The 12,233-nt window shown below is 46.7% G+C and overlaps 1 protein-coding gene across 8 annotated transcripts in view; it reads right to left on the bottom strand.

The window, feature by feature from the left end:
• WDPCP (WD repeat containing planar cell polarity effector) overlaps positions 1-12,233 on the bottom strand; it is a 155,815-nt gene that overhangs the window by 9,527 nt on the left and 134,055 nt on the right. For 6 of the 8 annotated variants that reach the window (XR_011149651.1, XM_069009099.1, XM_069009100.1 and 3 more), the window contains one exon: positions 6,412-6,538. Coding sequence is in view for 7 of the 8 variants with exons in the window: in XM_069009099.1 (XP_068865200.1) it covers positions 6,412-6,538 (127 nt within the window). In the remaining variant the exon portion in view is untranslated. Of the gene's footprint in view, positions 1-2,501; positions 5,130-6,411; positions 6,539-12,233 lie in introns of those variants that run through there. The other 2 variants (XM_069009103.1, XM_069009101.1) reach the window with 2 other exon arrangements.

The following is a 12,233-nucleotide window of genomic DNA, read 5'->3' as shown; positions in this document are numbered from 1 at the left end:
GCTGTTTTGTTTGTTTTCTATCTTTTCAAGTATACAGCAGCCTGTGTAATTTCCTGGTTACAAACAGCAGCTCTTTTCTATCAGGTGCCATTAGGTTTGTTGACTGAGCGTCACTAGGATCACTCCTTTGGCCATGCAGTTGCTCCACCACTGTCCTGTCATTCAAAGATGAGGTATAAAGCTGGTGTTTTTTGGAGCAATTACACTTTTGTTAAGCAGGACAGGCTGGGGATGTTCAACACACATTGCAGGCACCAGGCACTGTTGGCAGCCCTGCATAGAGGAAGTTGGGCAGATGCCAGGAGAGGAGGATATCAGACCCAAAATACAGCACTGATTTTCTGTAATTTTTGTCCCTACAGCCCTTTCATCACTGAAATCCAAGTTGTGAAGGAGGTGCAGGGAGGAAAGCACCAGCTATGTGTTATGGAAAATGCAGATGGATTTGTTTTCTTCTTTTTTTTTTGGTTTTTTTTTTGGTTGGTTTGGTTTGGGTTTTTTTTTTTGTTTTTGCTAGTCTTGGTTTCTTCACTCATCATTAATCTCTGCTTACACAGGCATGTGGAAAGGCAATCCATTCCCAGTGCAGTGGAACTGGAAACCTGGAGGCCATATTGTGCCATCTCGGCTTGCTGACTCGCCACTTGTCCTGCCATCCACAACCTGCCAAGTGCTCGGTGAAGTCCAAGGGAGCATTGCCTTCATCAAGGATGAGTCAAGTAGAGAAAATAAACTAAACACCCAATGCCAGGCCAACTGGGAACTCTTTTGGGAGGATTCTCATCATTTGGGTAGCTTTTCCTCCTCTGTGGATGTAGTCATGTTTGACTTAAGCAGTGTTTTACTCAAGGGTGGCTTTCAAGTATGACAGCGGTGTAGCTGTGAGAATAAAAATGGGAACGATTTGTGCAGCACCCAATTTCTTCACTGCCACAGTGCAAAATCTCACTCAGCTTTGATAACACAAACAATACATTCCAGGTGTAAAAAGCCCTTTATAACTGATGACAACATAAATAATTAAAGAAAAACTCAGATTTTGCCTGTGCCTTTGTCTTCCCACTACCAGTCAGGAGACAGCTATGCAAGCAGCTGGGCATATGTAAAGCAACTAAAAGCACCTCTCTTCACCAGCTTTCTCGAGACATTTTTAAGCTGCAGTAATGCAACTCTCCCATCACACTAAGCTTTATTGGTTCAGTATAAGAAACTAAGAAACTTCATTGGGGACCAGATTATGCTGGTTGCAAAAGCAGGGGGATTCTTGTGCTCTTCGACCCCATTATGTCCTGCGTAGTGTCTTGATCAGCTTTCTTACACACGGCCTCAGATTCTGCCGAGACCCACAAATTGCTTTTTTGGCTGCCAAATTGCCATAACCTCTTCTATTTTTGTATTTTAAAAGAGCTTAAAACCCTCCATCCTCTTTGGATGTGTCTTTAAAATTGACCAGTACTGGGAGGATTTCATGTATATCCGAAGGCTTAGAAGAAGATGTTGCCTCTACTGAGCTTCTAGTTTTACAGTCAACAGACATGAAAAGCCCAGCGGGGATAAAAGGAACTTAACCAGTTCTCTCTAATGCATATAAATCTACCTAAGAGCTCAAGGCATTGGAAGTACTCAATGCACTACATTTATCTAAGATACAGAAATGGGTCTTCAGCCCACATGCCACATGCCCCATTTTGATGCCAAGTTAATATGAATTAAGAGACTGAGATGAATAAACAAGGTCAGTCTGGGCTGGGCCAAGTTGAATCAATGTAAAATAATTGTCAGTATTTTCTGTCAGCAACGCTGGTTTATCTTGGCTTGGGATTCCCGGTGCTATAGATTATAAAATGTTTTCAGTGGAACAGTTGGCAGACATTTTATTGATTTTTCTTTGTTTTGTGAATGCTGGAAAAATTTTCATTAAGTATACACACCATTCATGTGATGAAGCCAAATTGCTTTTTCAAACTTTTCTTTCTTCAAGTGTGCTAATGCGTTAATACATTAGCAATCTAATTTAATCAAGAGGACCTTTGTCTGGAATCAAGAGGCCATGGAGCACACCTCGATGAATCTCAAGCACTTACGGGCTAAGAAGAGTTAATTTTGTGTTTTCAAGGTGCAGTATGAACACTGACTGATTAATTTGCCCCTCTGAATTTGGTAATGTATTATCTCAGTTTTACAGAGGTAGAAATCGAGAGTGCAACTTTGCACAAAGCCATCTGTATCTGTCTGCTGTTGCATTCTTGAGGCACATGAAGCTCCTGGGCTGAGCTTCCTGGGCATTTCAAAGAATGAGAAGGAAGAGAAGGAAGAGAAGGAAAGAGAGGGAAGGCTGAAGCAACCAGGCAGCAGCAGCACTGCTGAGCTGCTGGATCCCACTTCTGATATGAATTTCCTACACCACACCACCACATCCCTGCATCACACCTATTAACAGAGTTAATTTGGAACTGAAGACTGCTCAGGCAGATAGAGGAGCTGGTAGGATTACACCTGGACCTGGCAGACGTTATTTCTATTTTACGACTGGGTTTGCTTCCTGGTTAAAGAAGATTTTGAAAAAGGTGGAAGAACAAACAGAAGTGCCATAACGGTGATGAACGCTTCCTTTAATTGCACAGAGCAGTCAAGTAGGAATAAGAAATCCATTTAATGTCATTTTTTATGTGGCACACAAAAGGGGATGCTGGGGGATAACTCTAATTCCCTCCCTCTATGCTGATTTAATAACCAACATACACAGATCTGAAAGATGCTGTTAACGCTTCCTGAGGTTTGTTCAGTGATGCTACAGATTCAAAATATACAGACATGCTCGTGAGCTTAAATAAAAACTTTGTAGAGAAGTAGGAATATGTGTATTTTTAAGTACATAATCAACAAGGAAGTTCTACAATAAAAATCACTGTGATGATAAACACTTTCGCCTTCTATCTTAATCACTTGCATTAAAATAATAGCCTAATTAAAATGGGAGTAGTTCTGGTTTGGGGGATGGGGACTAGGTAGATGGATAATGAGCTATGAACCCCTCCAACCCAGCCTCACGCACATCCTGACACCGCCAACAAATGCAAGATATTTAAGCCCACAAGACATTATGGTAAGGAAAGAGAATGACACACTGATGGGGAGGAAACCCACACTGCAGCTACCAAGGCCAGTGGCAGAGGAGTGAGTACAGTCACAGCTCTCTGTGACTCTGGTGCCAAGCTCTGGCATGGTCACAGGCACTCACTGGTTGACTCATCCAGAAAAAAGCTCACAGGCAGTCGATCAGCTCCTTTGTGTGGCTGAGAGGATCAGCATGCTACCTTGGTCCTCTGAACAAAAACATCCAAAATACTCTCCTCAAGTACAGGCTTCTGCTGCAGAGTAATGCTGATCAAAATGTTTTCATAAACAGGTAACAAGAATAATGGGAGGACGAGAATGGCCAGGCTAAAACATAGCTGATACTTGGAAGGAAACTGGAGGTGAGATCTTTATTATCTTTATCTTAAGAAATTATTCACTGGACTGTGCATTGTTGGTGGTGTTTAACTGTGCTTTTTATGTTAGAGTGAAAGAAATCAGGCAGCAAATGAAACACTGCTTTCTGGAAAGTTGTTCCGAAATCTTTGCTGCCCATAACTTTGTGTGTGTGTGTCTGGCTCAGAAAGTTAACTACAGCTCTCCACTGGCAGCAACACTATTGCTGCTTCCATAAAACATCGTGGAGTTAAATCAAGAATAAGTTCTCAAAGAAATAAATCCTTGAGATTGTTTTATAAATAATTATTTTGTTTCCAGCCTTTTCCATCTGTTTGCTGTCCCTGTCTTCATCCTGGACTATGGCTTTCCTGGTTAACTAAAGGAAATGATGATGTGAAGAGTTAGTTGAAGTGATTTTTTAATCACACAGCCTGAAAACTGGGCTCCAGTTACACATATGCAGATGTCAAATGCCCTGAAGGGCATCAGAAACAAGGTTTATTAAGCAAGTGGAACATAAGTGTCTTCTGCTAGTCTTCACAGGGCCCTTGCTTGTGACTTCTGCTTAGGTGTAACTCATGAGATATGCCTCAGCTGTCCCAAAAGCTGAAATACAAGAAAGAAAGAAGTATGTGCTGGAGATGAGCCTCCAGGAAGTTGAGTGAAATACAGATCTGGGACTGCATCTGGGACTGAGAGGGGTGGTTGTGTTAGAAATGCAGTAATGTAGTAATTGGTGTGACTAGCTGGTACAAAGATGTAAAGCCAAGGAAGATAACCAAAGACTCTGAAAGAAGAAAGAACAGCCATTGGATTGTCTCGCTGAACACCAGCAAAGTCCTGGTGTGGTGTCTTACAGGAACTTAAAGAACCACTGCTTCCCAGAGGAAGCCAATTACAAAACTGGAAAACTCTGGTAATGCTGTGAGTATGTTGAACAGAGAGATTAAACACTGCAATGACTGCAAACCAGAGAACAGCCCTATTTATGTAGGGTCCCAACACTAAAACTTCCTTTCTTTATAGAGATTTCTTCACATGAAGAAGTCTGGTGCAGACTTGGCAGCAGACGTGTTGTAGAAGAGCAACTCTGTGAAACTGGAGGCAAACCAAGCCACAGTTGGGTGCTTGCAACCATCTGTGGCTTTCTTTAAGCACAGGGAAGAAGCTGTTGGAGTCACCTGTGCCTCAGCAGGTGACCTTCCCAGATGGTTGGTGTTGTCACAGGGAGTGCCTTCGAAACCTAAATTCTTTTTGGCAGGCTTCAAGCAGCTGTGGCCAGCCAGGAGAGCCGTGAGAAGTTTTCTTTCATAGCATTGCAAGCGGCAATCAAAATCTCCGGCCTCTCCCGGCGGAGGTCAGCGGCATCTCCAGGTGTCCGCAGGCGGAGGAGCTGGTGCACGGGTGGGAGCTTGCTTTATGCTCTGCAACCAAAAGCCTTGGGAAATCCCAGCAGTTCATGCAGCTCTGGAGATTGCAAGGAACCACTCCTGAGGCTCAGCAGCTTATGGTGACCCAGCTGGGTAGGTGCAGGCAAACGTGGTCAGGTGGGGAGCCCAGGAGTCGGAGCAAAGTTGAACTCAGTCTCTCTCCCGAGACGCCTGACGAAGGCAGATGTGGGACTGCCAGAGATGTGTGAGTCATAGCAACCTCTGAAAGGGAAAAGGCGAGCTGAAGGGAGGGAGGATAGCGTGTTTATACCTTGGGATCAGAGGCGTGTTGGGATTAGTCTCTGCTCTGGTGCGCTGCTAAAGGAGCTCCTTTTCTTAGAGCACTTGGAGAGCCCTCTGGAGACAATGCAGTCTGCAGCATGGAGACCTTCTATATTATTTGCCCATATCAGTATGGTGGTATCTTCATCCCGAAAGTTAAGAAGGAATAACTGTGCACTGTACTTTTAAAGGTAGGCCCCACCTCCGAACCCATTAGATAGCTCTGAAAGCTTTAGAGCGTGCCCTGTGTCCTAAAAGTTGTAGGCAATGTATAAAAGAAATACTTCACTTGTGATGTGCAACTGGCAAAATGGATATAACCCTGAATACTGAAAAAGCTCAATGTGCCCATGTGAGGGGAGACAGAAAACTAGTTAACATGCAGATTTCCAGAAAGAGAAGGAAATGTGTGTTTTGCCCACATGAACAGCGTGTTCAGCACAGTTATGTACAAATGGCTGGGATGAATGCAATGTGGAAGTTCAATGGCATACTCACATCAGATTTACTAAAACCATTCCTACATGCAGTAGGCATAGAAAATAAAAATAGGTCTATATACTACATATCTATATACTCAATGGGAACAAATAACTGGTTTTTTTTTCTTTTTTTACCAAGAATGCATTAAGAAAAATAAGAGAAACAAATGCTTTTTGAATTTTCGCAGAAGAGCTGTTTCTTTCTAATTTCCTACCCCTTTCAAGGTGATGTGCAATGAAAGCATTGGAAAAAAAACCCCAGTCATCAGAGCTGTTGTTTCTCTCATAGCTAAGTTCAAGGTTTGAATCAACTTCAGAACAAGGGCACTCTCAAAAGATCTTCCCAGGGGTTTTGATCACAGGCTAGAGATGTGCTTACAGAAATCTGCAAAGATCATGTCAGGTTTTTAAAAGTTCTGTTCACCACCTGCATCTGTTAATTTGCTGCATTTCCATTGCTGTATTTCACTTTTCTCCATATTCAACAAGCAAGGCTGCCTTTGCCCAAACCATTTAATTGGAAAATGGTTGTGCTAGTGTGTGTTAAAAGCTTGCAAATTGTCTGTTTCTGGAGATTTCTTTGTGTCTGCGCCGTGTCCTTTGGGCTTCCAGGTTTTTCTTAGTTCCTCCTTAGGGTCTTAATATTTTATTGTGTTTGCAGTCGTGATGCACACAACAACTGCAGTTGTCAGGAAGGTTCAGAATATCGAACATACATTTCAAAACTATTCAGAACTCACCTGCCAGAGCAGCTCTGCACTGGTGGTGTGTCGGCAGGGCCAGGAGCAGGCAGGTTGCACCCTCCTCCCTGCTCTGGAGATTGGTCAGTGAAAGATGGGTCTTCTTCATCTGACTGCCCCAGAAGTTCTGTTAAGAAGAATCAAGATATGGTATCACACTTACTTAGTTTGAAAGTACCAGCCAAGCTGCCAACTGTTTGCCTTGGATGTCCATAAGGACAAGGGTGTCCTCTCTTGAGATGGATCAAACTGAATGGAAACCTATATGCTTCCACAGCTTTCACCCTTGGCTTTTCCCTTGAAAAGGAGGCCCAGTAGCCAATGAGCAGCAACAAGAAACAGGTCCAAGAATTTTTAAAAGACAGAGACTGAGTGTATATTGGCTGTAGTTAGCGAGGAGGAAATGTCTTCTCTAAATTGTCAACTACAGAAGGTCCAGCAGGCTGCCAAAGGCTGCTGCACATGAGCATTTTCCTGCTGCCATAGGGATCAAAGTCTTATCAATTGGACTAGTTCCCCAGAAGGGTATTGTACTAGTTTGAAAATAAACCAGTGAGAGGCACCAAGTCAGAATAACAATTTAATGGAAATTAAAGAAAAGGAAAAGAAAGTAAAAGAAAACACTGACAGAGCCAAGATACAACCTGAATCCCTATTAGGCAGGGTAGTGGTAGCAGTCTGGTGGAATGGTGGCTGCAATCCTCTGAAGTGGTGATCCTGTAGTAGAAGGGGTCTGCTCTTCCTCAGAAAGTCCAGCGGTGGCTGTGTAGCTCCTGTCCTCTGGAAATCCAGTGGAGCCCGTCCCTTTGATGCTCAGAGTCCCAGTTATATCCATGATGGGATGCTTGGTTCCTCCCTCTGGGTGGAGCATCTCACAATGAGGTAATGAGTCATGAGGCCAGGTGTTGATTAGGCTCGTTAACAGAAGATAGTCCGGAGGGAGTTATCTCTGAGTCATGCAGCAGGACAATGATGGGCCATTAACAGAAAGATAATCTGGGGGGAGGAGGCAAGGAAAACACTGCCCCACCTGATTTCAACAGCTCATGAGGATGGTAATAGAATACACCTCAACCCAGGACATTATCCACCCCTTATTCTATTACCATCTACATCATCCCAAATCAATACCTTCTTAAACTCTAAACACACATACATATATATATATATATATATATATATATATATATATATACAATGAAACCCTACACACCGTTCTCACCTAAGATTAGGTCTCCCTGTGGTACACAACGGGTTTCCCCATCTTTTTGCATTACCCACCAAGTGCAACCAGGTCCTTGAGCAAAGACAATCCCACGGATGGGTTTGCCTTTGCCTGAGGTGGGATTAATCCAAACAGTCTTTCCTAAAATACCTCTCAGGTGTACCACAGGGACTCTATCTCCATCCACTGTGTGCAAGGGTTCAGACTCGGCAGGACCAGCTCGATTGATGGACCCTCGGGTATTGACCATCCAGGTAGCCTTCGCTAAGTTCGCTTCCCAATTTTTGAAGGTTCCCCCACCAAGTGCCTTTAGGGTGGTTTTAAGTAGTCCATTGCAGCGTTCAACTTTTCCAGCAGCTGGTGCATGATAAGGAATGTGATATATCCATTCGATACCGTGTTCTCTGGCCCAGGTGTTGATGAGGCTGTTCTTAAAATGAGTCCCGTTGTCTGACTCGATCCTGTCCGGGGTGCCATGTCTCCACAGGACTTGCTTTTCCAGGCCCAAGATGGTGTTCCGGGCTGTAGCATGAGGCACAGGGTAGGTCTCCAGCCATCCAGTGGTTGCTTCAACCATGGTCAACACGTAGCGCTTGCCTTGGCGAGTTTGGGGAAGGGTGATGTAATCAATTTGCCAGGCTTCCCCATACCTGTACTTTGACCATCGTCCACCGTACCACAGAGGCTTCACCCGCTTGGCCTGTTTGATTGCAGCACAGGTCTCACAACTGTGGATGACCTGTGAGATGCTGTCCATGGTAAGGTCCACCCCTCGGTCACGGGCCCATTGGTATGTTGCATCTCTCCCCTGATGACCAGAGGCATCATGGGCCCAACGAGCTAGGAATAATTCTCCCTTGTGCTGCCAGTCCAGATCCACCTGTGATACTTTCACCTTGGCAGCTCGGTCCACCTGCTCGTTGTTGCGATGTTCTTCATTAGCCCGACTCTTGGGTACGTGCGCATCCACGTGTCGAACCTTCACGGTCAGCTTCTCTACTCGGGCGGCGATGTCCTGCCAAATCTCAGCGGCCCAGATGGGTTTCCCTCTGCGCTGCCAGTTGGCTTTTCTCCAGCGAACCAGCCATCCCCACAGAGCGTTAGCTACCATCCACGAGTCGGTGTAGAGATAAAGCCTCGGCCACTTCTCTCGTTCAGCAATATCCAAAGCCAGCTGGACGGCTTTAAGCTCTGCAACCTGACTCGATCCACCTTGTCCCTCGGTAGCTTGTGCAACTTGCCGTGTGGGGCTCCATACTGCAGCTTTCCACTTCCTGTTAGTGCCTACAATTCGGCAGGAACCATCAGTGAAGAGGGCATAACGTCTTTCAGTCTCCGGTAGCTCATTATATGGTGGGGCTTCCTCAGCACGAGTCACTTGCTCTTCCTCTTCTTCAGAAGATAATCCAAAAGTCTCACCTTCAGGCCAGTTTGTTATAATTTCCAGAATCCCAGGGCGATTCGGGTTTCCAATACGGGCACGCTGTGTGATGAGAGCAATCCATTTGCTCCATGTGGTGTCGGTGGCGTGATGCATGGCAGGAACCTTTCCCTTGAACATCCACCCCAGCACTGGTAGTCGGGGTGCCAGGAGGAGTTGTGCCTCTGTGCCGATTACCTCTGAGGCAGCTTGGACTCCTTCATAGGCGGCCAAGATTTCCTTCTCTGTGGGAGTGTAGTTAGCTTCAGATCCTCTGTAGCTTCGGCTCCAGAATCCCAGTGGTCGGCCACGAGTCTCACCAGGCACCTTCTGCCAGAGGCTCCAGGACAGACCATGGCTCCCGGCTGCAGAGTAGAGCACATTCTTCACCTCTGGTCCTGTCCTGACTGGGCCAAGGGCTACCGCATGAGCGATTTCCTGTTTGATCTGGGCGAAGGCTTGCTGCTGTTCAGGGCCCCAGTGGAAATCGTTCTTCTTGCGGGTAACCAGGTAGAGAGGGCTCACAATCTGGCTGTACTCAGGAATGTGCATTCTCCAAAAACCTATGGCACCTAGGAAAGCTTGTGTTTCCTTCTTACTGGTCGGTGGAGACATCGCAGTGATCTTGTTGACGACCTCGGTGGGAATCTGACGTCGTCCATCTTGCCACTTTACTCCCAGGAACTGGATCTCTTGGGCAGGTCCCTTGACTTTGCTCCTTTTGATGGCAAAGCCAGCTTCCAGGAGAATCTGGATGATTTTCTCTCCTTTCTCAAATACTTCCTTTGCTGTGTTTCCCCACACGATGATGTCGTCGATGTATTGCAGATGTTCTGGGGCCTCACCCTTTTCCAGTGCAGTTTGGATCAGTCCATGGCAAATGGTAGGACTGTGCTTCCACCCCTGGGGCAGTCGGTTCCAGGTGTATTGCACACCCCTCCAAGTGAAAGCAAACTGGGGCCTGCATTCTGCTGCCAAAGGAATGGAGAAGAAGGCGTTGGCAATGTCAATAGTGGAGTACCACTTCGCTGCTTTGGACTCCAGCTCGTACTGAAGTTCCAACATGTCCGGCACAGCAGCGCTCAATGGTGGTGTGACTTCATTCAGGCCACGGTAATCCACTGTCAGTCTCCATTCCCCGTTGGACTTACGCACTGGCCATATAGGGCTGTTGAAAGGTGAATGGGCCTTGCTGACCACCCCTTGGCTCTCCAGTTTACGAATCATCTCATGGACGGGAACCACAGAGTCTCTGTCGGTGCGGTATTGCCGACGGTGTACTGTTGCTGTGGCGATTGGTACCTGTTGTTCTTCAACTCTTAGCAGTCCCACGGCAGACGGGTCATCTGAGAGGCCAGGCAATGTACTCAGTTGTCTGATATCTTCTGTCTCCACAGCAGCTATCCCAAAAGCCCAACGATGTCCTTTTGGGTCCTTGAAATATCCATTTCTGAGATAGTCTATGCCGAGAATGCACGGGGCCTCCGGGCCAGTCACGATGGGGTGTTTCTGCCACTCGTTCCCAGTTAAACTCACTTCAGCTTCCAGTACAGTCAGCTGCTGGGATCCTCCTGTCACCCCACAAATAGAAATGGGTTCTGCTCCCACATACCTTGATGGCATCAGAGTACATTGAGCGCCTGTGTCAACCAAAGCCGTGTATTTTTGTGGGTCAGCTGTGCCAGGCCATCGGACCCACACAGTCCAAAAGACCCGATTATCCCTTTCCTCTACCTGGCTAGAGGCAGGGCCCCTCTATTCCTGGTTCTGGTGCATGTTGCTCCCTTCCGGTGAGTATGTACCTGAGGTCCCTTCAAGAGGATCAGTCATACTGTCATTCTGGTACCGTCTGGAGTTCTGTGTGCGAGAGACCGGAGCAATGTTGACTCTAGATGCGCTTCTTGTGGTAGTTGTCCCTCTTTTTAGTTCACGTACCCTGGCTGCTAAGGAGGAGGTGGGTTTTCCATGCCACTTACTCATGTCTTCTCCATGTTCCTGAAGGAAAAACCAGAGATTACCTCGTGGCGTGTATCCTCTCTCCCTGGTTGGGGGGCGCCGGCTCCTAATGGCAGAGACTCTTGTTAGTTCTGGCGAGATGTGATAAATCTCTTCCTTAAGCTCCTTTTTCAATTTCTGATGGCCTTCTTCAACCAAGCTCCGGACTTGCTCAGCCAAAAGACTTGTTTCCACGGATGAGACATGGGTGCGAAATGGGGCTGTGACAGTGTCCTCGTAAATCCTCAGCTTGTTCACCAAGACGCCCACCCTGTCCTCGCCTTCCCTCCATTGCAGCGTTGCCAGGTAACGGGAGTATATCTCTGGTCCGAGGCGTGCGAACCTCAACCACATCTGTGATGTGCACTGGACACCATCTGGGCTCTTAGGAAATCTCTCATCTTCTGAGAAAATGATCTCCAGCACAGCCAATTCCCTCAGGCACCGGATACCTTGTTCCATTGTGCTCCATTTTCCTTGGTGTACCTGGAGGTCTTCTTTACAAAGGTACCTGTCCCTGACACTTGTAAGCAGTCGCCGCCAGAGGCTGAGGGTTTCTTGGGTTCTCCCGATCCCCTGGTCAATGACCACATCCCGGGACAGAGATCCCAGTTGCCTGGCCTCACTTCCGTCTAGAATAGTGTCATTGGCTGCAGCGTCCCAGATGCGGAGGAGCCAGGTCAGGATGGACTCATTCGTCTGGCGGGTGAATTCCCTCCGCAGGTCACGCAGCTCACCCAGGGATAGTGACCGAGTGATGATCTCTGGCTCTGCCTCTTCTGCTGGGTGCGAAGGTCCTGCTGCATCCTCGTCAGTCACTATGCGGACTGACTTGCTTTTTGATTTCTTCTTCTGCACGGGGGCAACTGCAATCGGTTTAGGCTGTTCTGGTTCAGTGATGGTTTGCGTGGGGATGCTGACAGTGCTTTTGGTTCCTTTCTCCTCTGTGTCAGTCTGCGTAGACATGGGCGCTGTTGTCTTGCGTCTGGCTTCTTTCTCCTCTGTGTCAGTCTGCGTAGACATGGATGCTGTCGTTTTGCATTTGGTTTCTTTCTCCTCTGTGTCAGTCTGCGTAGAGATGGACACTGTTGCTTTGCGTTTGGTTCCTTTTTCCTTTGTGTCAGTCTGCGTAGACATGGACGCTGTTGTTTTGCATTTGGTTTCTTTCTTCTCTGTGACAGT

The sequence above is a fragment of the Aphelocoma coerulescens genome, chromosome 3, assembly GCF_041296385.1.
Source record: "Aphelocoma coerulescens isolate FSJ_1873_10779 chromosome 3, UR_Acoe_1.0, whole genome shotgun sequence".
Taxonomy (NCBI): domain Eukaryota; kingdom Metazoa; phylum Chordata; class Aves; order Passeriformes; family Corvidae; genus Aphelocoma; species Aphelocoma coerulescens.
This window is presented reverse-complemented; position numbering and strand designations above follow the sequence as displayed.